The 26,194-nt window shown below is 30.8% G+C and overlaps 3 protein-coding genes across 3 annotated transcripts; all 3 read left to right on the forward strand.

Moving 5' to 3' along the window:
* The first annotated feature begins 376 nt into the window (after positions 1 to 376).
* On the forward strand, positions 377 to 2,827 carry LOC126846040 (uncharacterized). The gene is made up of 5 exons (XM_050585126.1): positions 377 to 499; positions 588 to 641; positions 854 to 1,042; positions 1,104 to 1,376; positions 2,670 to 2,827. Exons 1-5 carry the CDS (start codon positions 440 to 442, stop codon positions 2,790 to 2,792), a joined length of 699 nt encoding a protein of 232 aa, XP_050441083.1. The 5' UTR covers positions 377 to 439; the 3' UTR covers positions 2,793 to 2,827.
* Positions 2,828 to 7,539: 4,712 nt separating this feature from the next.
* Positions 7,540 to 10,897, forward strand: LOC126842016 (uncharacterized). The gene is made up of 6 exons (XM_050578872.1): positions 7,540 to 7,593; positions 7,682 to 8,032; positions 8,122 to 8,223; positions 9,201 to 9,377; positions 9,439 to 9,711; positions 10,743 to 10,897. The coding sequence occupies exons 1-6, from the start codon at positions 7,540 to 7,542 to the stop codon at positions 10,863 to 10,865; spliced, it is 1,080 nt and encodes a 359-aa protein (XP_050434829.1). The 3' UTR covers positions 10,866 to 10,897.
* A 9,222-nt stretch (positions 10,898 to 20,119) lies between these two features.
* LOC126845252 (nucleoprotein TPR-like) lies at positions 20,120 to 25,878 on the forward strand. The gene is made up of 10 exons (XM_050583876.1): positions 20,120 to 20,244; positions 20,334 to 20,729; positions 20,819 to 21,082; positions 22,583 to 22,777; positions 22,868 to 23,131; positions 23,551 to 23,730; positions 23,792 to 24,064; positions 25,015 to 25,188; positions 25,281 to 25,538; positions 25,623 to 25,878. Exons 1-10 carry the CDS (start codon positions 20,185 to 20,187, stop codon positions 25,776 to 25,778), a joined length of 2,220 nt encoding a protein of 739 aa, XP_050439833.1. The 5' UTR covers positions 20,120 to 20,184; the 3' UTR covers positions 25,779 to 25,878.
* The last annotated feature ends 316 nt before the right edge of the window (positions 25,879 to 26,194 follow it).

A 26,194-nucleotide genomic window follows, 5' to 3' on the forward strand; every position in this document is an offset into this window, starting at 1 on the left:
TATTGGAACAATCGAAGGTAAAATAATATAAAAGGAAGAAACGAAGAATGTTTCTGCATCACATAATGTAGTAAACATTATAGCAATCAATATATTATAATAATGTAATTAACCATTGCCAATTAGTTGTAGCATATTTTTTAATATTTAAATAATGACTTGAAAAAAGTCGATATAATAGGTTATTGTTCAAAGATATTTTTCTTTTTAGTGTAGAAAGTGCCTAAATGTTTTCCGCTACGGTTGCAATAACAACATGTTTACATAAGGTAACCGAAAATATTAATGTTTACAAATGTGTTTTTTTTTCAGTTGCCACTAGTAGAAAATATGTGTTGTGTTCAAAACAAGCAATACTACCATTGTTCTTGTAGCCTCCAAACCAGTTAAAAATATTCTGCTAAATATCTTTCCTTATGCATTAAAAAAAAAAGAAAAAATGAAAATGCTCTCAGTTAAAATTATTTTACCCGTGTTATTAACAATTACCGTCATTAAGGTGAGTATGTCCCGACTTGTTTCATCTTTAATAGATTTAAATAAACATACATATTATCTGACTTATTATTTAAACACAATTGTTTTAGTGTGGTGAAGTGGATGAAAAAAGAGAGTCAGACTTGCCTGTTATAAGCGACCGGGTAAGTGATGAAGGAGCTGGTAGCACGCAACCCATTTAAAAAAGAAGGCTTTTCATAAATATAGAAATATATGCTATTTTCCTATCAAGATTGTTATTTAAAAAGGACTATTATTTCATAGTTCTGGCTGGCTTTGATTAATGATATAATGCTGTTTATATTGATATACAATATATATTAATATGTTTTAAAGACAATTTATTTGTATACAGTGTAGTGATGAAATCAACGAAACAGGGGTTCTCGAAACCGATTTGAATCCTACAGTCGCACAAGTATTTAAAGAGATTAAACAAGAACTCACTAGTCCCGAGTTTGTAGATAAAGCCAAAAGTACATTAAGTGACGTTGCCGGATCTTTAAAAGCTGCACTTGGCCAATTGCGTCAATTATATCAAATAGTATATTTTTCATACTCAATATAATAAAAATATTAAAATACTACAGTAGTTCATATTTTAGGTATCGGGCAAGACCGAGTCTCCTGAAGTGGCCGAAAAAATAAACGAGGAAAGTAGTTTAGCTGGCACATCCACCGGCACAAACACTCAAAGTATATCAGAAGAAGTGGAGCCTCGAAATGTTAATCAAAAGATTATTGGTCTTGTGGAAGGATACGTCCAAACTTACAAAGACTTATCTAAAACAGTTGAAGACGCCGAATTGAAAAATCACATAACCCGATTCACTCTACAGCACCTAGTAATATTGAAGAACAAGTTAAAATCCGAAAAGGTACTGTCTATAACCAAATAGAATAAAAATAAAGACATTTTGCTAGAATTTTAAGGGTAATGGCTACGATTCCTTTTTGTACTTTTTCTATTATTCTTAGTTGTTTGGTAAAATATTTTTAAAAAAAGGTCTTTCATGTACTTAAAAAATAAAAATTAAGATAGCAGCATACATCAATAATTTAAAAATTGAGACCAAAACATTTAGTAGTTTAAAGCGTTGGACATTATCGTCAAATCCTTCGATGCCAATAAGTAGACAGTATTTTCTTGAATGTGTTTTATTATTAATTCTCTTCCATCGAGTCTTTAATTATCCAGTCCACCATAGAATAATAGTTGTTTAAATAAAATCCGTCTATTTTTCGCAGAAGTCTAGCGAGACAATGTTGAAAGTAAAAAATGTAGTAAAATTAAGGCTTCATCGAGGTATTAAAAGTTATATATATATAGGTATATGATTATTATTATTAACTCAATTTTTATCGATACACTTTCTATTAATTGTATTCAATATTTACCTATCAACATAGTTATTATTAAAGGGCGTACATTAATATTTTGTATGCCTTTATCGCCACGGAACATGTCAATACGATTAAGGACCCACTCGAAAAGGTTCTGTCTGGAAAAAAATTATTACAACTACTGTACAAAAAAATAGAGCATAAATAATATCATTGTCGATAGAACTTGCAATGTAAAAAACATTTTTTCATCATTCTTTTATAGTATCTTCAGCCATCCAAAAAAATGATCAAAAATCATTTTCTTATGTAAAATAATCTTAATAAAATAAAGGGATTTTTTTTTTTTGTTACAGAAAGTCATTAAAATTGAATTTTTTATCTAAAAAGAAGGGGTTATCTTAAAATATTTTTTATAAAGCTGAGATTATTTCACATAAGAAACTAATTTTCAATCATATTTTTGGTTGGCTGAAGATCCTATAAAAGAATGATAAAAATATAGGTGTCTAGAAAAAAACTTAAAATACTTTTTACGACAATGGCCAAAATATCTAAAAACTCTGAAAACATTCTTTTCATCGTACCAGACAGGCAGTGAACATTTTCACCAAAATCCACGAGGGGTGTTTCAAACGTTAGTTCGTACTTGGCATTTTTAGCCATATATGACATGGCCGTACTTAGCACATTAAAACCAATTAAAATATAACACAGTAATTTGTATTTCGCACATATAATAATTTATTTTATGTAGTTATCAATCAAGATTAGGCAAGATCGCTGTGGTACGGCTTAAATAGCACTTAAAGGTTTTTTTTTTATAGACTTTATTGAAAAAACAACTCGAAAGTGGTAAAGCAACTATTGGCAAAATCCATCAAGCATCCGTTGAAGTTTCCAACCAGGGTGTCGAACAGCCCGCCGAGACTAGTCGAAAAGTAGATTAGTTAAATATTCCAAGTGTCAAGTTAAAATAAATATTTATAGCACCTGCTCTATTATCAATTTTACGACATTTTTAAAAATACTTCTAATATTCTATTTATATAACTTAATATAGTAAAAATACAGTTTAATTAAATTAAGTATAAATACTGGTACCTAGATATGCTTATCTTAGTTACCAGATTTAGTCTAATGTTTGTATAACTGCAGTATGTAAACTAAAATTCAAAAATAAATACCTTAAATAATTTATAATTTAGTTTATAATTTGTTAAGTTATAAAAAGGAAATTATTGTAATATTGTTGAGGGTGGTAAAAACATGCTCATGCAGTTAATATAGTTTTTCGGTATAAATACATATTATGGATATAGTTATAACCATATGTGTACTTGTAATTATATATAGAATTATAATTTGACAATTATAATTATTAATAATAATACTATTTTTAGGCGTCTTTGCTCTTCGACTCGTATACTCTTCGCTAAGTATTTATTGATTTTTTTATCAACAACGCAAGAGTTATATTTATTTGACAGATATTTGAAATGGACAAAATAATTACTAAGAGTAGTTGCATATATGTTTCGATTATGTCACAATGCTTTATGTAAAATAAGAAATAAGAAAAAAAAACAACTGAGTTGATATGCATTTTTGAAACACAAATAGCAACAATGTACCTTGTAAAAATAATACAAAATTAAGCTTTTTCGTCCGAACTGCGATTGTTAACAACCAATTTAGAGCTACAATAATAAAGGAATAATGATAAAAGCTGCACACTTTTAAACAGGGTGTTCACTATTAGCCATACCACCTCCCATAACCCCGATATTCTACATCAGCCAAATGGTCTAAGGGTGACAATAACATCGGCGTGGGTTCCATGGTCATCCTCAAGGACCAAAGTCTGTCGCCCCTCCAGTGGTGCATGGTTAGGGTAGTGTCATTGTGCCCCGGAAGGGATGGTGTCATGCGTGTAGTAGAAGTAAAAACTAAAACTAGGTTAAAAAAAGAGAGCGGTACGGTTGGTTTGCCCAATTCCGCACCAGGATGGAATCAAACAAAATGTACGAACAAAGTACTATATTTTGTTTTTGCGGCGATTCGGTTTAAATGCAACGCACGGTGTCATTAGAATACAAATAGGCGGCCCGCACACGTGGCTGTACTGCATTTGCTTGTACGAAGCGCCTTGTTAACACACACACACAAACACATGGTCGGCGGTCGCGTACGGCTAATTATTATTATTTATTACTATTATTTAGCACAAAAAACATAAATTTGACAAAATATTCGAAAATTCGAATACTTGAATTATTCGATTACTATTCGAATTATTCGATAACTATTCGAATAGTCGAATTATTTTCATACGAATAGTATTATTCGATTATTCAAATAATTCGAATAATAGAAAAATTCGATTCGAGGTCTCAGCTGTAATGTACACCTGTGCAGCGTCGCTGTGTTGTATGCGTTCCATATAGCTGCTGCGACAACAACCGTATTGACGTCATGTTAAACGTTTTTTTTTTGTATTTTTCTCAAGCTAACTCCATTATAGTTAAACAGAATAATGGAATACAAAAATATTGCCCGCTACGCTCGAATAGTATTTAAAACCATATACAATGGCAAGACAAATAAATATCAAAAATATTATACCGAAATCGTTGTTTGAAACTATTATAACTATATTTAATTATAAAGTAAAAAAAAAAACCAAATGTAGACCTAACGCAGAAATATTATTAATTAAAATCTTTACACTGTATTTTAATGATATACATTTTACAACTGGGACATGGTTTACCCCTTAATCCTTATTTGATGTTTTTATATTTGCGTGGCGCACACCAAATACACATTGACTAAAATTGTATTGGTTTTAATCATTCACCTAAATAGTTATTGACACAATCACTTAAACCAATATTGTAAGCTGTGGTTGATTTGATTTGTTGCAAGGTTGATTATAAAAAAATAATTAAAAGAGTTAACAACAAGAAAGATTAGGTAGTCTTGTAATTTTAGTAATTTTTTTATTTTTATTGTAAATCCATTGTTACATAAAATAAGTATTACATAAATAACAATGAGATTATCTACGTTCTAAAAGCAAGCTTGTGTTGAAGGTAGAGAGCGACAGTTTACTTACAAATAATAATTGAATAATAATGAAAGAAAAATAAAAATAAAATGAAGGTGTACATGGTAACTACTTGTAAACGTATAAATAACTTATTCTAAGTTCAATATAACCAGTTATTAATAGTTATTTTAACATGTTTATGTTTATCGATTATATTCTTTTTAATAATAACAGGCATAGAATTAAAATAAGTAGGACCTAGATAATCCACGAATTTTTGACCAAAAGCTTTTTTTAAATACATCACTTTAACGTCGTATGCTAAATGTTCCCTTTTTGTTTTTTCATTATTTATACACCTTCAATTATCTATATTTTTACCTACCCATAAAATGGAAATTTTTTTAAATAGTAAATCCACAGGTAATGCATTAAATAATTTAAAGTTTTGACTTGTTGAACCTTCAAGAGTAGGTTTCTGTAAACATAATATTCGAATATTTTATTTGCCTTCTGTCTGTCAAATAACTTTTAAACCAATCTAAACTTGAGTAATAAATATATATTATTAATAAAGGTATTATGATGAACACAAAAACGCCAATATCAACTCTTATGTGCGGTAATTAATCAAGGAAAATAAGAACATTAGGTATTTAAATAACAAATTTTGATATTTTTGATTTCTCATTTTTGTAAAAATTAGTTATTATTATTTCAGTAGCTGTATATTTTGAATACATAATATATACTTGTGTTGTATAATTGTATACTCGAGTTTCCATACTATTTTTTGTTTTAATTAGCATTGTATTTCAAAGGTGAAGATAATCATTTTATAAAAAACCTTTTGTTATTTTCCTCATAGAAACGTTGTATAAAATTATGTTTTTAAATAAGATTTAAAAAAATGTTTTTATTAGTTTTTTTATAAGTATAAATTTTGGTAAAAGGATTTTAATTTTGTTATAAAACATAATAATTTAAGTATTATTAAATCTAAAAATATAAATTAAAAAAAAAATGTAATTTACAATAAATATAGTTTTGTATTATATGAGTGTTCGGTTTTGTTGTCATTTTAGGAAATAGTTCAACCATTCCCCTTCTTATCTGAGAGAAACACCCAAAAATTGTACTCATTCTTCAACGGAATTACGGTGCTCTATAACTTTTTTAAAAATAGTCGAATTAGTTCCATGTTTGTATAAAATGTTCTTTAGCTAAAATATCATAATAGATATATTTTCGTGAATATATGTGTTTTTTTTATTGTACGCTTTATAGCTACAACTGTTTATACAACTCTGTAGTCACGCATAAAATTTAAAAAATAATACTCATATACTGATACTTGTTTTTTACATGATTTTATAAAACTTAGGGCTATGTATTTTCCCAATATTCTGCTGTTAACATTGAATAGGAATTATATTACCTAATCTTTGGAGGGGAGCTCACGGGATCCTAATTGAGTCTGTGCTAAGCGGTCCCAGATACTATAGCTGGCCATCACTTTAAAAGGAGACTCCTTAAACACCTAATCTCGAGAAGGACACTCTAAACCAAACGGTTAAGTTTCCTGACTAAACTTGGAGGCCAAATTGTCGTTTCTAACGATCTCCTGGCCTGGAAACTTAACTCAATTCAACCCAACTTAACCTAATCCCATAAAAGTCCCTTTCAGTTACCAGACAAAGAAGCTCCAACGTCGATACCAAATATCTTAATCAATTAGCTTAATTATATTTAACTACTGTTATTCGTATCTACTATAAATTCTATTATATGTTATATCATTACCATATACTATATATTGGATATAACGACAAAACATACGAATAAATAAATAAATGAATTATACGTTTGATAGCTAGTGTAAACGTTTTTGATAAGGTTTTATGTACCATTTCTTCATACGGCCAAGATTGGAGTAAGCAGGTACGAACTACCAATGACTTTAAAATAAATAAAAGTCTTTAAGACAATATTAACAGATTAAAATATAATATTTCAAATTTCAATTGGTATTTGAACGTTTGTTGGGAAATGACATGCCCTAATGGAGAAGGTGTTCGGTTCGACTCCTGGGGTCACTAAACATATATTTTTCGCTGGGAAATTTTCTGCTCAGAGAAATAATTACCCAGCGTTCCCTTCGCCGAATCTCAAACCTATTTAATCGACTTTACATTAGGACGGCATCCTCTATAATAATTCCAACCCATCAAATATAAAATTCCGTATCAGATTGTATAGTCAGGACATAATTTACAAACGTTACACATAATGCTATATTTGAATTATGATTTGTATAAAATTAAAATTAAAAACTACCGATATTATGTATATAACCTATAGTCGATATATTATGTTATAGTTCAAAGATTTTTTTTTTTTTAGTGTACAAAGTGCCTAAATGTTTTCCGCTACGGTTGCAATAACAATATTATTAGCTGTTTACATAAGGTCACCGAAAATATGAATGTTTACAAATGTGTTGTTTTTCAGTTGCCACTAGTAAAAATATGTTTTTTGTTCAAAATAAGTAATACTACCATTGTTCTTGTAGCCTCCAATTCAGTTAAAAGTATTCTGCAAAAAATCTTTCTTTACGCATTAAAAATAAAAAAATAAAAATGAAAATGCTTTCAGTTAAAGTCATTTTAGCTGTGTTATTAACAATTACCGTCATTAAGGTGAGTATGTCCAGACTTGTTTTATTTTTATAAAATTAAAATAAACATACATAATACCTGACATATTATTTAAACACAATTGTTTTAGTGTGGTGAAGTGGATGAAAAAAATAAGTCAGAATTGCCTGTTATAAGTGACCGGGAAAGCGATGAAGGTAGTAATGGAGCTGGTAGTACGCAACCCATTCATGAGTTTGAAATTGTCGGGGGTATTGTGTACGATCCAGATTCAGATTCAGATTTAGAACATATTGAACATGATTCAACAACCAACGAACTTGACATAGATGTTGTGCTGGGAAAGATCGAACAACGACTTAAAAGACTTGATCTACTAAACGATAATAAAGATGACAACCAGACCTTAGAATGGGTAAAAACTGAATTGAAACGTGTTACCGAAAAATTCATAATTGGACTAGAGGAATTACAAAATAAGGTAATTATAACATACTCAATACAATAAAACCGTTTAAATACTGCAGTAGTTTGCATTTCGCATGTATAATACTGAATACTATTATGTAGATTGCAGAAAAGGTCGAGTCTTCTGACACGGCCAAAAAAATAATCGAGGATAGTAGGACAGCTGTTAACAAAATCACTGAAAATATGTTAAATGAGACCGACGTTCGAAGTATTAAACTAATGTTTAATGATATTAAGAAACAATTCGTCGACACATCCAACAAACTATCTGACATAGCGGCACACCCCGATTTAAGAACGAAGATAAAACAATTCACCATTCTAAACCTCAAAAAATTGAAAAACATCTTAAAATCCAAAAAGGTACTCTTTATAATAAAACTAGCTGTGTTCCCCGAATCCGGTGGGCGCTGTGCAATATGCCAATTTTGTGACATGGATATGTCTTTTAGCTAGGGGTCAATAAGGAAATCGATAAGTTGTACTTAATTCAGTGAAATATACCTCTTCTCTTTATTTAATTTTGTCTACGCTTTATTTCATACTTAATTAACTTATTCTATTAGAATACTTGTTTATAAACTATATTTGTCATCTTATTATTTGGTGAATAGATATATAGACTCTTTGAGTTTCCTACTGTAGAGCAAGCTAACATTCTGGCTATTTTCGGGCACTTCGGCACTCAATTCCCAGCTGCTCCACCGACTAGTAATCCATGAGATGCCCTCTTTTTACACCCATATCTCCAAACCCAACCCCTGCAGTTCCAAACCGAAACCTCCTTCATGGATATAAGGATGGAGGGCTACCACACCAAATACCCTTAGTAGGTCGTGGTGGTGGTTTTCAGAGTTATAATGGCACGCATGAACAAATACGAAATATATATATATATCGATTAAAAAATAATAAATGTCACTTTCACCTTAAGTAGTTCACTTTCACTTATTACGTTTTTTCTCTAAAATTTATTTCATTTTCTAGTTTCTAAAAACGATTTAAAAAAGCAAATATTAGGATAGAATTGTATGCTATTTACCTATCATGATTGTTATTTAAAAAGGACTATTTTTCTTATAGTTCTGTCTGGCTTTGACTAACACATGATAATATGCTGTTTATATTGATATACGATATATATTAATATATTTTAAAGAGAATTTATTTGTATACAGTATACTGATGTAGTCAACGGAACAGCCGATTTGAATCCTACAGTCACACAAGTACTTAAAGAGATTAAAGAAGAACTCACTAGTCTCGAGTTTGTAGATAAAGCCAAAAGTACATTAAGTGATGTTGCCGAACATTTAAAAGCTGGACTTGGCCATTTACAACAAATTTATCAAATAGTATGTTTTTCATACTAAATATAAAAAAAATATTAAAATACTACAGTAATTTATATTTTAGATATCGGTCAAGACCGAGTCTCCTGAAGTGGCCGAAAAAATAAACGAGGAAAGTAGTTTAGCTGGCACATCCACCGGCACAAACTCCCAAAATATATCAGAAGAAGTGGATCCCCGAAGTGATAATCAAAAGACTATTGGTCTTATGGAAGGATTCGTTCAAACTTACAAAGATCTATCTAAAACAGTTGAAGACGCCGCATTGAAAAGTTACATAAACCGATTTACCATACATCACCTAGCATTATTGAAGAATAAGTTAATATCCGAAAAGGTACTGTCTATAACTAAATAGAATATAAATAAAGACATTTTGCTGGAATTTTAGGGGTAATGGCTACGATTCCTTTTTGTACTTTTCTATTATTCTTTTTGGTCGGTAAAATATTTAAAAAAAAAAGGTCTTTCATGTACTTAAAAAAAAAACTAAGATAGCAGCATGTATCAATAATTTAAAAATTGGGACCAAAACATTTCTTCTAACGTTTATTAGTCTAAAGTGTTAGACATTATTGTCATATCCTTCGATACCAATAAGTAGACAGTTATGATAATACAGGACACTAAGAAGTTTGCTATACCTACACATATTATTATTTGCACCGATGTCTTTCCTTGAATGTGTTTTCTTATTACTTGTCTTCCATCATGTCTTTAATTATCCAGTCCACTATAGCATAATAGTTGTTTAAATAAAATCCGTCTATTTTTCACAGAAGTCTAGCGAGACAATGTTGAAAGTAAAAAATGTAGTAAAATTAAGGCTTCATCGAGGTATTAAGAATTAAGTTGTATTTTTTGTCCCTTTATAAAACAAACTTAGTACGATTTCCTGTTTATAAAGATGCTACATGCGAGTAAAGCGGTTAGACAATTTTCTTTATATAATGGGAATAGAAGAAAAATAGAAACAATGTATATTTAATATGCCATCTCAGCTTTGCATCGGAACTAATTGAAGGCACAGAAATATAGTGTGCATTGAGTGAACATTGTGATTATTATTAGTAAAGAGATTTTTTTTTTTTTTGGTTACAGAAAGTCATTAAAATTGAGATTATTATCTAAAAAGTTGGGTTTTCTTAAAATTGTCATAAAGCTGTGGTTATTTTACATATGAAACTGATTTTCAATATTTGTTTGGGTGGCCGAAGATACTATAAAGAATGATAAAAACCAATTAAAATATTCTACAGTAATTTGTATTTCGCACCTATAATAATTTATTTTATGTAGTTATTAATCAAGATCAGGCAAGATCCTTGTGGTACGGCTAGAATAGCAATAAAATGTTTTTTTTTATAGATTGTATTGAAAAAACAACTCGAAAGTGATAAAGAAACTATTGACAAAATCCATCAAGCATCCGTTGAAGTTTCCAGCCAGATTGTCGAACAGCCCGCCGAGACTAATCGAAAAGTAGATTAGTTAAATATTCCAAGTGTCAAATTAAAATAAACATTTATAGCACCTGCTCTATTATCAATTTTACGACATTTTTTTAAATACTTTGATTGTTAAGTAACATATAAAGATTATAAAATTAAAACAATTTTTTTAATTTTAGTCTCTAACGGTTATGAATCATAAAAAAATCGAATGGTTTTTTTTTCAAAGACTTCAGTTAAAAATCACTCAATTTTAACCTATACCCAATATATGCATTTTGTAGAGGAAGTTCTCAGCTATAAGAATACATAATTTTTTGTTGCGTCCCGTTGCATCTCCAACACACAACAATTATATTGCCATACAAAATGGTGTTTTTTTAAATTTTAAAATTTGTATAGAAAATTAATTATCTGTATACAATTAAATAAATACAAAATAACACAATATGTAAAATTGTTTTTTTCAAGTACTAGGCGTGATGGATTGTTTGAGGGGGTAATCAGTAAATATAAAGTTATATTGGGAAATCAAGTATTTCATTTAAACAGATATGATCTGAAGAAGCACAAGAGGCCAGGAATAAGGACTATACAAATATTCGAAAACACCATACACGGAAAGACTGTAGAAAACACACCAATGAAGTTCTCTTAAATATGTTACTAGTTTCATCTGATCCATATATATCATCGCTAAGAAATTTGCCAAGAAAAAAAACCGAGGAATTTCCTGATAACATTCTTGCATTAATTATAATTAACAACGACGAATATGTTACACTGAATGATTCATTTTCTGATATGAATATATGCATTTAAACCAAAACTAGTATTTCATAAAATGTCTGTTTAAATGAAATACTTGATTTCCCAGTATAACTTTATATTTACTGATTACCCCCTCAAACGTTTAGTACTTGTAAATAACAGTTTTACATATTTTGTTTTTGTACATTTATTTAGTTGTATTTAATTGTATACAGATAATTAATTTTCTATACAAATTTTTAAATTAATAAAAACACCAATTTTTATGACAATATGATTTTTGAGCGTTGGAGATGCAACGGGACACAATAAAAAATTATATATTCTTATAGCTGAGAACTTCCTCTACAAAATGCATATATATTGGGTATAGGGTAAAATTAGGTAATTTTTAACTGAAGTCTTTGAAAAAAAAACCATTCGATTTTTTTATGATTCATAACCGTTAGAGACTAAAATTAAAAAAATTGTTTTAATTTTATAATCTTTATATGTTACTTAACAATCAAGGCATTTTTAATTTTTTTTATTTTATATATTTCAATACCAAAAAAAAAAAAAAAATGAATGAATTATTAGTCTTTTTATTTTTAAAATAACAGAAAAAACAATATGTGTTTAGTTCACTTGGCTATAACTCCAGTTCAAAAAATGTTATTAAGTTGAAATTTTATATTTACACTAATAATCATATTATACTAATGAAATCCTAGAAAAAAAAATTGATTTTTTGAACATTATTAATGGCCTATTTTTGCCACCTAAATTTCATTCTCAGACCACTGTGCGGTGATTCGGTTTAAATGCAACGCGCGCCGCACGGTCTCATCAGAATACAAATAGGCGGCCCGCACACGTGGCTGTACCACAATTGCCTATACGAAGCGCCTTGTAAACACACACATGGTCGGCGGTCGCGTACGGCCAATTATTATTATTTATTACAATTATTTCGCGCGGCCGGTTTGTCGCATAAAATCAACGCTGTGGACCGTTTTAATGTGATAAAAACATATTATAAAGGGGAAGGGGGGGTGTGGGGGTGCGGGTAAGAAACCGAGTATTTGGCGAACGTGCGTTTTATGCTTTTGACCACGTCAGGGCTGGCACCGATACGATGACGGAGGCGATAATTTAAAGGGTGCAGCTCCGGTATTAGCAAAGGGACGCAAAAAAAAAAAAAAAAAATACAATATACATAAATAATAAATGTCAAAAAAAAAAAAAACATCAACACTAGGCGTTTATACCTACCTCTATACTGGCTATAAATATTCATCGCCGCCGGTAAACGGTGAACGTTAAATGCGAAACGATTGCATAATATATTGTTGTACGTCGTAACGAATGATATTATCCACCATTAGGCGGTTCGCGAATGGCGATTGAAAAAAAAAAATGAAAAACACCCTAAACTCACCGACACTATATTAATACATATTTCGATCATTTTATGAGTCTCCACCCCTCCCCGCTCTCTTTTCGTTTTGTTTCACAGCGACCGACCGTTTGAATAAACAGCATTATTTAAATGATGCTTTGTTACACCTGTGCTGTGTCGCTGGGTTGTACGCGTTCCATATAGCTGCTGCGACAACAACCGTATTGACGTCATGTTAAACGGGTTTTTATATTTTTATCAAGCTAAATCCGTTATAGCTAAACAGAATAATAGAATACAAAAATTTTGCCAGCTACGCTCGAATAATATTTAAAGCCGTATACAAAGGCAAGACAAATAAATATCTAAAACGTTATACCGAAATCGTTGTTTGAAACTATACTTAATTTTACATGTAAAAAAAAAATCCAAGTGTAGACCAAACGCAGTATTATTATTAATTAAAATCTGTACACTGTATTTTAATAATATACATTTTACAACTGTGGCATTGTTTTTTTTTTGTGAGAATATTAATATTAGACTTTCCACGCCCGCAAAAAATCTCAACCCTTGAGCGGGGATTTTATGAATAAATTGTCTCCAAGTCGTTTTTATAATAATAATAATTAAGAAGATAAGATAATTTGTAAACTATTTCTTGATAATTAATTATACTATCATTATGTTTAAGCTGCAATAAAAAAAAAAAAAAAAATGCTGATTCCCTGAAAATTGCAGTCGTTAACTTATCGTCGAGGCTTAATTGAATAAATATTGCTCGCTAAGAAATCGGCTTAATTTTTGCTCCCGTTAAAATAATTTATTCGCATAAATGTACACAATCGTTTTTATATCAAAAGATGGAAAAACAACACAATAAAATACATTATAATATGTTAATTTTATTAGATTATTCCAACTCTACATTTTCAGTAAGCTTAATAGAGTCTATTTTGATTATCGTATCAACTAATAAAACAAACAATTGAAAAACGTATTAAAACTATCAAAAAATACTGTTCAGCGTCGATGTCATGTTACTCTGGTGCTAAAAAAATACAAATTAGATGTTATAACACATGACTTAAGGTTTTATGTAAATAAACTTACAAGAAAGGATATAACACTTATAAATAATATGTATAACGTTTATGTTTAATATGATATTTAGCCCTTTGTGTGGGTTGGTCATGAAAACGGTACCTACTGACTGCACAATGTATTAACTAGCCATTATAGCTTGGAAGCAAACACAGTGAATGGGATTTCAAGTAGTTACAAGTAATAATGGACAGTAATTGGTCACTTGACTATCATGTTATGTATTATAAATGATTGATTACGGCTGAATATATACAAAATTAGATTTCGTTTAGTTACATTAAATATTTTAGAATAACATTTCAAACCCAAACCTAAACATTTGTTGCAAGGTTGATTATATAAAAAAATAATAACAACAAAAAAGAGTATAAAGAGAATAACCACAAGTTTTGTAATTTGAGTAATAAGTATATATTATTTATAGAGTTAATACATAATATGATGAAAACAAAAAAGGCCAATGTCAACACTTATGAGCGGTAATTTATCAAGGAACTATTAATTTGGTAGTCAAATTGTGGCAAGTTATTACTATAATATTATGATTTAACATATATAAGTTAACATATGCTAAGTTATGTTACTCTATCGTACTCGAGTGAACCAATCTGAACGTTACTATTTTTTTTGTTTTCATCCACTCTATTGTACTTATTTTACTTGTAACAGGCCTTCGTTGAAATCTGTTAGTAGTTTTTTTCTGTGTATATAACCGGAATTTGGCAACTCGAAAAAAAAGTCTTATGTAGAATGGCTGAATATTATATTTCTGAGCCCGTAAAAAACATCCCTTCAATATTTCCCGCATTCGAGCTGATAATGTACATAATATGTCTATCGATAGCTGTTTATGTATGCGATAATAAAATATATGGACCAACAATGCTCGTGAAATCATAATCAGCTCTGTGGGATACGCACAACATGGTATTCTGTTTATCTTATACATAATGCTCGAATGACTGCGTTTTCTTGGGATGGCATCAGAGATCTATATACGGTTGTGTAAGCGGCATCTTTGGATTTATTGCTTTCACTCGGCGGCGCCCAACGATTGGTAGAAACGCCGATAAGAGGTAGCTGCTAGTGTGTGTATGGTGTGTGCACTAAGTGTAAGGTAATCGTTGTGTGTGTTGCCCGTGTGCTGTCGAGCTTATGTCTATTGGGGTATAGCATGTCTGATGCTATTTAGCCGAATCCGAATCCACACTCAAATGTATTAAAGTCTTGTACAAAAAAGTGTGCGATTGTATATGACGTGTAACGCACACTATTAATAATAATGTATACACCGAGACAATAAATTATGCACACTATTAATGAATTCTATAAAATGGTTTGAAACTTTGGTTGTATCGTTCCAAGTATAAAGCAAAATGTTATGAAATCAATCAAGAACACCTGACTTAACTGTCTACATAATATAATACGCTAACATCAGCTATATTTGGGAGATTTTTTGAAACAAAATCAAAATATATGATGTCGATTTGTTTTTTCTATCGCTTTTAAAGAGGTCAAGAAAGTGGTTTTAAAACGCTAGAATCGACATTTTCTAATTTTCTTTCTTGTATAGAAAATAACTACAAATTCTATTTTAACTTTGAGATTGTTTGTAATTTCAATAGAGAAAATAGAATTATAAAAACCCAATTTGAACTGAATTATAAAAAAACGTACACAACACGCCGAAAATACTATAAAACCGTTTTTTTACAATTTTAAGATTAAAAAAAATGTATGTGCAGAAATGAATTCATTGATCAAATTTTGAATAACAATTGACTACATACTTGTGTTGTATAATTGTTTACTCGCGTTTCCATACTCTTTTTTGTTTAAATTAGCATTGAATTTCACGGTAAAGATTATCATTTTATGAAAAACCATTTTATTATTTTCCTCATAGAAACGTTGTATACAATTATATTTTTAAATAAGGTTTTAATAACAATAGTTATTATTTTTTTATGTATACATTTTAATAAAAGGATTTTTATTCAGTTATGAAACATAAACATTTGAGTGTGATTTGAATCTAAAATTATAAATAAAAAAATAAAAAAATGTATTTTACATGTATTATATTTTTATATTAGCGCTTTAGTAGTAAAAAGTTTAAAAAAAACAGTACGTATAACGTAATTGAAAATTAATTTCATACTTAATGTCGGAAAAAAATCCTACTTGCTATGACTGATGAGATTTATCCCTCCTTTGTTTTAAAACGTACTAATAGGGTTAAAAAGTGTTCGGTTTTGTTGTCATTTTAGGAAAAGATGAAAAACAATGGATGATATATTATAAAATGATTAATTAGGCAGACATTACGATATTAAAAGTTTTTTTTAAACTAAATACTTATTTTCTTTTATAGCTGTGATTAATTATAATATACTATAAATAGCTTTAATAATTGTTTCTGTAGAGCCATATTTAAACCACACTATAAAATGGGTGATTTTTTTACTAAAGCTAATCATGTTATTCTTCTCTTGTTAGCTCTAATACTTAATGCAAAAAAATAATTTACAACACGTATTAATTATTAGTGTTAAATAAAAAATAAATCACCCTGTACATGTACAACAAAACTTTGGAGTATAAAATACTTACGCCATACTATACATCTACAAGACTACTATTACATTTATTAAAGGATACGTGACCCTCCCCCCCACCAAAAAAAAACCAAATTGTGTCCCGCCTAAGTTATGACTAAACAATATGCGTCACGTCAGGAAAGAAAGGCATACCATATAATCAATATTGATAATTATTCGATAATGATCGAATAACAATAATATAGTCTACTCAGAATTATTAGAATAAAATATAATAGTTCTTTTTTTAGCCGTTATAATTTCATCACATTACAAAATCAAAATTGTTTTATCACAATATTTAAATACGGCATTGTGGTTGAACCCGGTTATTGATCATTAAGTGCCAGCCACTTTGTTGTTTTAAAATTAAATTACTTGTATTTCCCTTATAAATACTTTTAAAATAAAGCTCTTCTGTTAATCACGTATTGAAAACGAACTAAAAACTTATTCAATTGTGTAAACTCAATTATAACTAAAATATTAAGTACAAATATAGCCCTTAGGTATAGTATGATTAACTCTGCAATTTAGATTAACGATTTTTGTGCGGTAAATTTAAATTTTTGTGGTCGCCCTCCAAGAAATAATATTTTAAACCATTTTTAAAGGGAAAAAGTATAGATATAATTTTTTTAACATAACAATAACATAATATATATGTTATTGAGCTGGGTGTCAATCGGATAAACTACGCGTGCGTGCATCGCGATTTTTTACTTGTATCAAATTCGTTAAAGTGTTTTCTAGCCTACATTTGGTTTTTTGGTTTGGTAAACGTTTTTCTACGTTATCCAAATATTTTTGTTCGCTCGGTGTTTTAAATATAAAATTCACATCTAGGTCACATACTGTATTATATTTGTTTATTTTTAAAAAAAATCCAGACTTTTAGCTTCGACACGTTATAGCTGAGAATGTATTGATTTTGTCAATGTGTTGTATTTTTTTAAATATTTTATACCGAAACGGCAATTTACAAAAAACGACGACAAAGATAATAATATTGATAACAGCTTAAAAACGCACTTGGCTAATGATTGCAACCGGAACGTGTACAATGCGATTTTTTACAATTTCAGCATAATTTATTGTACTCGGATCTGATTCAAATCAAAAAGAATCAAACAACACGGTTAAATAAAGTCACCAAGTAACTGTAACAAGGATGGCTAGAGAAAAATGTACTTCCAATATATATAAGCAGTAGTCATAGAGGTAAACTGAGTACGTAGTATGATAGAACAAAAATAAATATACTCTTAATGAATACAAACTTAAAATATACTTTAAATAAGGGTGGGACTTCAGCCTCCATAGTCCTCTTCTTGTGTTCGCCCATGAATTTAATTACAGTTCAAGAGATGAAAACTTCAATTTTGTAAAAAAAATACTGATCAAGCAGAATTATCTGATGAAATCAAACAAGTGTAATTGAAAATACATAAAATGTATAATTCGGTTTTTTTTTAAATTTTAAGCTAGTTAGACTTTCTCGGTTGTTTTCCGAGTGGCCGCCTCGTCACTGCAGTTTTGTATAGGCGACTGCTGTATATTATAATATAGTGTAATAAACCCGCTGTTGCCGGACGGTCATTAGCATAATATCACGGCAATACGGTCTAAACGCAGACCGCATTCGGCCGGCCGTCTATCCATCCATCATCGTGCGCTGTCCATCCGCGACTACTGCGCGGCCTGTGCCCTCCGAACCTTTGCTCGTGTATAGCGATACGGCGGTGGTGGTAGTAGAGGTTTTTTTTCAATTTTATGTTATTTTTTTAAATTTAAATTATCATTAGGTACCGCGGGTGCACGCATAAACCGTGTGGCTACCCCGGACAAAGCGGGGTTTGGAGCTATTCGCGTACAATATATATATATTATAGTTTTGGCAGACGTCGCTGGGTTCGTGTACCGACCGTGAAACAATCGGAGAAATGGACTAATGGGTAGGTACGATTCAGGGGAGGACAAAGAGAGAGGGGCAGTCATTGTTTGGTCGTTTTCGAATGAGGCGGAGGGGTGTGTGAAAGTGGCGCGCGTTACGAGGGCTAATTTATGAAAGTTCAGCCTAGATCGTTTGGGATGGCACAAAACAATATATAGCATCGCACACAATGGGTGGGATGATAGTACTGTGACCGGAACGCGGTTAGGACGACAAAGGCGAGGAAAGGTTTGCTCGCCAGAAGGGATGACAATATGTTTTTGCCGACCGCTTCCACTGTTGACACCACTATGTCGCATGTGTGTGTGTGCGCGCAGGAATTTCCTTTGGCTTGTACGTATCGTTTGTAGTTTTTGAAGTCGGGTCACGGTCGTCGTGTACGGTTGTTATATTTATTATGTCTGGTGACATACTATAATAGCCGTTTTGTTGTTGGAATCTTCGTTTGCAAAATATTACAACAGCTGTGTCGGAAACGCGACAACGACAAAGTGAACCCGACAAAGGTTCACCGAGAAAAGTCTCCAGTTTGTGTTTCCTTATATACCTTTCCGTCGTCTGTGTTTCCAAACGTTACACTATATTTTTATCTAGGCTCTGATTTAGACCTGCAAATATAATATATTGGTCGAGGGTACGTTCTTGTTGAAATACACCGTGAAAATGCGGCCACTATAAATCACTAGTCTTTATATCAGTATTAACAAATTAAAATATAATATTTCAATAGATATTTGAACGCTTGTTGGGCAATGGCATGCCCTATTGGAAAATGTGTTCGGTTCGACTCCTGCGGTCACTAGACATATAGATTTCGCTGGGAAACTTTCTGCCTAGAGAAAAAATTAGTTCTCTTCGCCGAATCTCAAACCTATTTCATCGGCTTTACATTAGGACGGCATCCTCTATAATAATTCCAACCCATCAAATATGAAATTCCTTATCAGCTGGTATGGGCATGACATAATGTACAGATGTTACACATAATGTCACATTTGTATTATGATTTGTATAAAATAAAATGTAAAAACTACCGAAGTCGTTTGTATTTATAAAAATAACGAGGTCAAAGCAAGGCCGTAGGTACGACAAAGTTATTTATTGGAACAACCGAAGGTAAGAAAAAAAGGAAGGAAGAAACGAATAATGTTTCTGCATCTCATAATGCAGTAAACATTATAAAAATCAATATATTATAATAGTGTAATTAACTATTACCAATTAGTTGCAGCATAGTTTTTAATATTCATATAATGACTTGGAAACAGTTGATATACTATGTTAAAGTTCAAAGATTTGTTTTCTTTACAGTATTCCAAGTGCCAAGTCTTTTCCGCTACAGTTGCAATAACAATATTATTAGCTGTTTACATAAGGTAACCGAAAATATTGATGTTTACTAATGTGTTTTTTTTTTCAGTTGCCACTAGTAAAAAAATATGTGTTTTGTTCAAAATAAGTAACACTGACATTGTTCTTGTAGCCTCCGAACCAGTTAAAAGTATTCTACTAAATATATATTCTACGCATTAAAAAAAAAAAAATGAAAATGCTTTCAGTTAAAGTCATTTTAGGCGTGTTATTAGCAATTACCATCATTAAGGTGAGTATGTCCCTACTTGTTTCATTTTCAATAAATTAAAATAAACATACATAATATCCGACTTAATATTTAAACACAAATTGTTTTAGTGTGATGAAGGTGATAAAAAAAATGAATCAGACTTGCCTGTTATAAGCGACCGGGAAAGCGATGATGGTAGTAATGGAGCTGATAGTACGCACTCCAGTATTGAGTATGAATACATCGGTAGCAGTGGGGATTTGAGTGTTGAATCCGATATTGCAACACAGTCTAATGTAACTTTCGACGGAGAAATTGGCGAACCCGAAAATCCAACAGGGTTTGATTCAACGTCCGACGAATCTGACATAGATGATTTGATGAGACAAATCGAACAACGACTTGAAAGACTTGAACTACTAAACGATAATAAAGATGACAATCAGACCTTAGAATGGGTAAAAACTGAATTGAAACGTGTTACCGAAAAATTCATAATTGGACTAGGGAAATTACAAAATAAGGTAATTGTAACGTACTCAATACAATAAGACCGTTTAAATACTATGGTAGTTTGCATTTCGCGTGTATAATACTGAATACTATTATGTAGATTGCAGAAAAGGTCGAGTCTTCTGACACGGCCAAAAAAGTAATCGAGGACAGTAGTAAAGCTGTTAACAAAATCACTGAAAATATGTTAAATGAGACCGACGTTCGAAGTATTAAACTAACGTTTAATGATATTAAGAAACAATTCGTCGAAACCTCCAACAAATTATCTGACACAGCTACAAATTCCGATTCAAGAATGAAGATAAAACAATTCACTATGCTATACCTCGACAAATTGAAAGACATCTTAAAATCCAAAAAGGTACTGTGTATAATAAAACTAGCTGCGTTCCCCGGCTCCGTTCGGGGATGTGCAATATGCCAATTTATTGACATGGATATGTCTTTTGGTTTGGGGTCAATAAGAAAATCTGTGCGTCTCGCTGAACTTTACCGAGGAAAATTTGTGCGTGAAGAGATAAGAGATTACAGATTACAGATAAGAAAAGAGACGTATCCATGTGTCAATGTATCCGCGTATACCGTGGATACAAACATTTTTGAATTAGTTTTAACCGAATTGATAATAATAAAAAAAATAGCGAAACCATTTGAAAACAGGACAAAAAAAACCAGTACAGTGGGGTCAGGGCATAAAGGGGAGGGGGAAGATCATAGGTTTATAGGAATTATTTTTTTAATTTGATCCTAGCTAACGGATAGTTTGCGTTGGCTGCCGAAGGCTACATTGTGTAGTTTTGTCGATTCTAATATAGAATTCTCAAGTGACAAATGTTGAATTCAGTTATGTGGTTCTTGAGGTTATAACTTGTGTACAATGTATCAAAGAATAATTATATCGCCCGGGACTTCAAGATACTATTGTAGCTATTAGTTCAAATGTATTTATTTATAAAAAAATTTACCTTTAAACACAACAGCATTATAAAGCTAAACTAAATCATCATATTCTCAATACAGTTGTACTTAGTTTAGTGAAAGAAACCTCTGCTTTTTATTTAATTTTGTTTTCACTTTATTTCATACTTAGTTAACTTATTTTGTTACAATACTTGCTTATAAACTATATTTGTGATCTTATTATTTTATGTATGCTGAGGCAATTATGAAATTCGACAAATAAAGTAGATTAAGTAATTTAAAAGTGTTAAAAAAAACCTTTAAAAACAATCAAGATACAGTTTGTGATTGATTAATATGCTATAGACTAGTGAAGTAGTATAGAGGTTCAGTGAATGGGTAGTGGAAACAGAAACAAAAATAAAAACATTGTAAAATGAATATATCTTCTCAGATTTAAATCGAAACTAATTGAATTGGGAATTTCGAAAAGGGCTCATATCGGAAAATTAAAATTGTTCAGGAAACTCAAAAAAACTGATTTTCTTTTTAATTATGTTAAATAGGATGTTTTTTTCATCACAATAGAAAACAGATTTGGGCCTTTTTCGCTAATAAAATATCGGTCTATATGTGTAAATGAAAAAAACGCGGGAAAATCAATTTTGATCAAAACTCGAGATGGGCCCTTTTCGAAATTTACAATTCAATTGAATTCACAGAACTGTATTGTGGTTTACCGTTTATTCTTATGTAGTTGTCATGAATATAAATTTCAGCTACTTAATTTTTATCGATATGCTGTATTAAGAATTGTATGCTTTTTACCTATCAACATAGTTTTTTTAAAAAGGACTATTTTTTTATAGTTCTGTCTGGCTTTGATTAACAAATGATAATAAGCTGTTTATATAGATATACATATATTAATATGTTTTAAAGACAATTTATTTTTTTACAGAATACTAATGAAATCAACGAAACCGGGGTTGATTCAACGACCACCGAACCTGACATAGATGATGTGCTGAAACAGATCGAACATAGGCTTGAAGAATTAAACGGTAAAGACAACCACAGCTTAGAATGGGTGAACACTGAATTGAAACGCGTTACCGAAACATTCATAACTGGACTATGGCAATTACAAAATAAGGTAATTATAGCATACTCAATACAATAAAACCATTGTAATACTATAGTAGTTTGCATTTCGCATGGTATAATACTTGATAATATTATGTAGATTACAGAAAAGGTCGAATCTTCTGATAAGGTCAAAAAAGTAATCGATGATAGTAAGATAGCTGTTGGCCAAATCACTGAAAAATTGTTAAAAGAGACGGAGGCACAAAATATCAAACAAACGATTAGTGCTCTTAAGAAACAATTCGTCGACACATCCAACAAACTATCTGACACAGTTACAAACTCCGAATCTAGAATGAAGATAGAACAATTCACTATTCTATACCTCCAAAAATTGAAAAAGATCATAAAATCCAAAAAGGTACTGTGTATGATAAAACTAGTTACATTCCCCAATTTAGCTCGGGGCAGTGCAATACTGCAGTATAATGCTATAAATCAATAAGATTGTATAGAGGTTCAGAAGTTTAAATGGGTAGTAGAAACAGAAACAAAAAAATTGCAAAAATGATATATCTTCTCAGATTTGTATCGAAACGGATTAAATTCACAGAATTGTATTGTGATTAATTGTTATGTATTTGTAACAAATATAACTTTGAACTACTATCGAGATGCTCAATTAAGAATTGTATGCTTTTTACCTATCAACATAGTTATTTTAAAAGGACTATTTTTTTTATAGTTCTGTCTGGTTTTGATTAACACATGATAATAAGCTGTTTATATAGATATACAATATTTATTAATATGTTTTAAAGACAATTTATTTTTATACAGAATACTGATGAAATCAACGAAACAGGAGTTAACGAAACCGATTTGAATCCTACAGTCGCTCAAGCGTTTAAAGAGATTGAAGAAGAACTCACTAGTCCCGAGTTTGTAGATAATGCCAAAAGTACATTCAGTGACGTTGCCGGACATTTAAAAGCTGGACTTGGACATCTACGAAACATGGTATCTTTTTCATACTCAATATAATAAAACTATTAAAATACTACAGTAATTTGTATTTTAGATATCGGGCAAGACCGAGTCTCCAGAATTGGCCGAAAGAATAATCGAGGATAGTAGTTTAGCTGGCACATCCACCGACACAAACACTCAAAATATATCAGAAGATGTAGATCCCCGAAGTGTTAACCAAAAGATTATTGGTCTTATGGAAGGATTCGTTCAGACTTACAAAGATCTATCTAAAACAGTTAAAGACGCCGAATTGATAAATAAGATAAACCAATTCACTGTACAGCACCTAGAAATGCTAAAGAATAAGTTAAAATCCGAAAAGGTACTATAACAAAATAAAATATAAATTAAAACATTTTGCTGGCATAGTCTACGATTCTTTTTTGTACTTTTCTATTATTCTTACTTGGTCGATAAAATATTTTTAAAAAAAGGCCTTTCATGAATTAAAAAAAAAAAATTAAGATAGCATTATACATCAATAATTTGAAATTTGGGACCAAAATATTTATTAGTTTAAAGCGTTGGACATTATTGTCAAATCCTTCGATGCCAATAAGTAGACAGTTATGATAATGCAGAACGCTACGAAGTTTGCTATATACATATTATTTGCACCGATGTCTTTTCTTATTACTTCTCTTCCGTCCAAGTCTTTAATTATTATCCAGTCCACTATATCATATGCCTAATAATTGTTTCAATAAAATCCGTGTATTTTTCGCAGAGGTCTAGCGACACCATGTTGAAAGTAAAAAAATAGTAAAATGAAGGGTTCGTCTCGATATTAAGTGCTAAGGGGCATTTTTTGTCCCTTTTGAAAACAAACTAGATACGATTTCCTGTTTATAAAGATGCTACACGCGAGTAAAGCGGCCAAGAGGATAAAAAAGTTACAATAACATAATGGGGACAGAAGCAAAACAGAAACAATGTATATTTAATATGCCATCTCAGCTTTGCGTCGAAACTAATTGAATGCACAGAAATATAGTGTGCATTGAATGAGCATAATATGATTATTATAAAAATAACTCTGAGAAACTCAATTTTTATGGATAGACTTTTTATTAACTCTATGCAATATTTACCAATCAACATGGTAATTATCAAAGGGAGTACATTGTAATCTTGTACATGGCTTTATCTGGCTTTGGCCAACATAAAATGTATAGGTTAAGGAGTGTCCTATGAGCTAGGCAACCTATCCATCATTACAATTATATATGCGGTTAATTTGAGACAATTAATTTTAATTTTATCGTTATATAGAATGCGGAACCTAATTTGGGTGCTTCGATCAATAAGGCATTTAAAAGTCTTAATGAAAGACTAAGCAGTGTTCCTGCGGCTGCAAATAGCAGTGAGTACATCGAAATTTCCAGAAATAAATTAAAATTGGTCGTCAACCATTTGAAAACTGGACTTGGAACAATACGAAATATGGTATCTACATCATGTTCAATACAACACAACTATTAAAACACACTAAATTAATTGATTATTGTATTCCGTACATTAAAACTCGTTATGCGTAGATTGCGGGCAAGGTAGAGAACTCGGAATTGGCGAAGAAGGCAATCGAGGAATGTAGTTCGGCCGTTAATAAAATCGCTGGCACTATATCTAGAGAAATAGAGGATCGAAAAATTAACCAAATGTTCGATGATCTTAAGAAACAATTCGTCGTAACCTCCGGCAAACTATCTAGATCGGTTTCAAGCAACGACTTGCAAAAGAAAGTAATCACATTTGCCACGGAACATGTCAACAAAATTAAGGACCCACTCGAAAAGGTAATGTAATATGGACAACAAAACCAATTAAAATTTACTGTGGTAATTTGCGTTTCGCGCCTATACAAATTGTATTTTATGTAGTTATCGATCAAGATCAGGCAAGATCCTTGTGGTACGGCTAAAAAAGCATTCAAAGGTGTTAAAGACACGTTTGGTAAATTCCGTCAGGTATCCGTTGAAGCTTTCAGCATGAGTGTCGAGCAGTCCGCTGAGCCGGTCGAAAAGAAGATTAGTTAAATATTCCTAGTGTCAAATTAAAATAAACAATAATAGTCCCTACTCGTTGATTAATTTTTTAAAATACTAGTACTTAGTTATACTACCTATCTTGGGTACCCCGGGTTTAGCCTAAAATCATTTTTAAACAAATAATATGTTTAGTAGTAGTTTGAATAACTGTATGTTAACTAACATTTTTTAAAGAAACACCTTCTCAGCTTCGCATATCGATGAAAAAAACCTGGATTTTTTATCTCTATTATTATTGAAAATAAAATGATAACTATTAAACAGCTAAATTTTGATACGAAAACTTGAAATTTAGTATGAAGCAAGATTACCCTTATGAGATATTTAGTAGGATTAATATACAAGTTTATAATTTAGTTTATAATTTGTTAAATTATTGCAACATTGTTGAGTGTGGTAAAAAT

This window comes from Adelges cooleyi, unplaced genomic scaffold, assembly GCF_023614345.1.
Source record: "Adelges cooleyi isolate 19-005CV unplaced genomic scaffold, UGA_ACOO_1.1 ACOO_flye_CR_arks_rails_tigmint_CR_PRNA_108, whole genome shotgun sequence".
In the NCBI taxonomy this organism is placed as follows: Eukaryota; Metazoa; Arthropoda; class Insecta; order Hemiptera; family Adelgidae; genus Adelges; species Adelges cooleyi.

Bases quoted from the DNA above. Each gene is read 5' to 3' on its own strand.
- LOC126846040 (XM_050585126.1), top strand. From the start codon at position 440: ATGAAAATGCTCTCAGTTAAAATTATTTTACCCGTGTTATTAACAATT. The intron at 642-853 runs GTAAGTGATGAA...ATTTGTATACAG, and splicing joins TGCCTGTTATAAGCGACCGG to TGTAGTGATGAAATCAACGA. The intron at 1,377-2,669 runs GTACTGTCTATA...TTTTTTTTATAG, and splicing joins ACAAGTTAAAATCCGAAAAG to ACTTTATTGAAAAAACAACT.
- LOC126842016 (XM_050578872.1), top strand. From the start codon at position 7,540: ATGCTTTCAGTTAAAGTCATTTTAGCTGTGTTATTAACAATTACCGTC. The intron at 9,378-9,438 runs GTATGTTTTTCA...TTTATATTTTAG, and splicing joins TACAACAAATTTATCAAATA to ATATCGGTCAAGACCGAGTC. The intron at 9,712-10,742 runs GTACTGTCTATA...TTTTTTTTATAG, and splicing joins ATAAGTTAATATCCGAAAAG to ATTGTATTGAAAAAACAACT.
- LOC126845252 (XM_050583876.1), top strand. From the start codon at position 20,185: ATGAAAATGCTTTCAGTTAAAGTCATTTTAGGCGTGTTATTAGCAATT. The intron at 20,730-20,818 runs GTAATTGTAACG...ACTATTATGTAG, and splicing joins TAGGGAAATTACAAAATAAG to ATTGCAGAAAAGGTCGAGTC. The intron at 24,065-25,014 runs GTACTATAACAA...ATCGTTATATAG, and splicing joins ATAAGTTAAAATCCGAAAAG to AATGCGGAACCTAATTTGGG.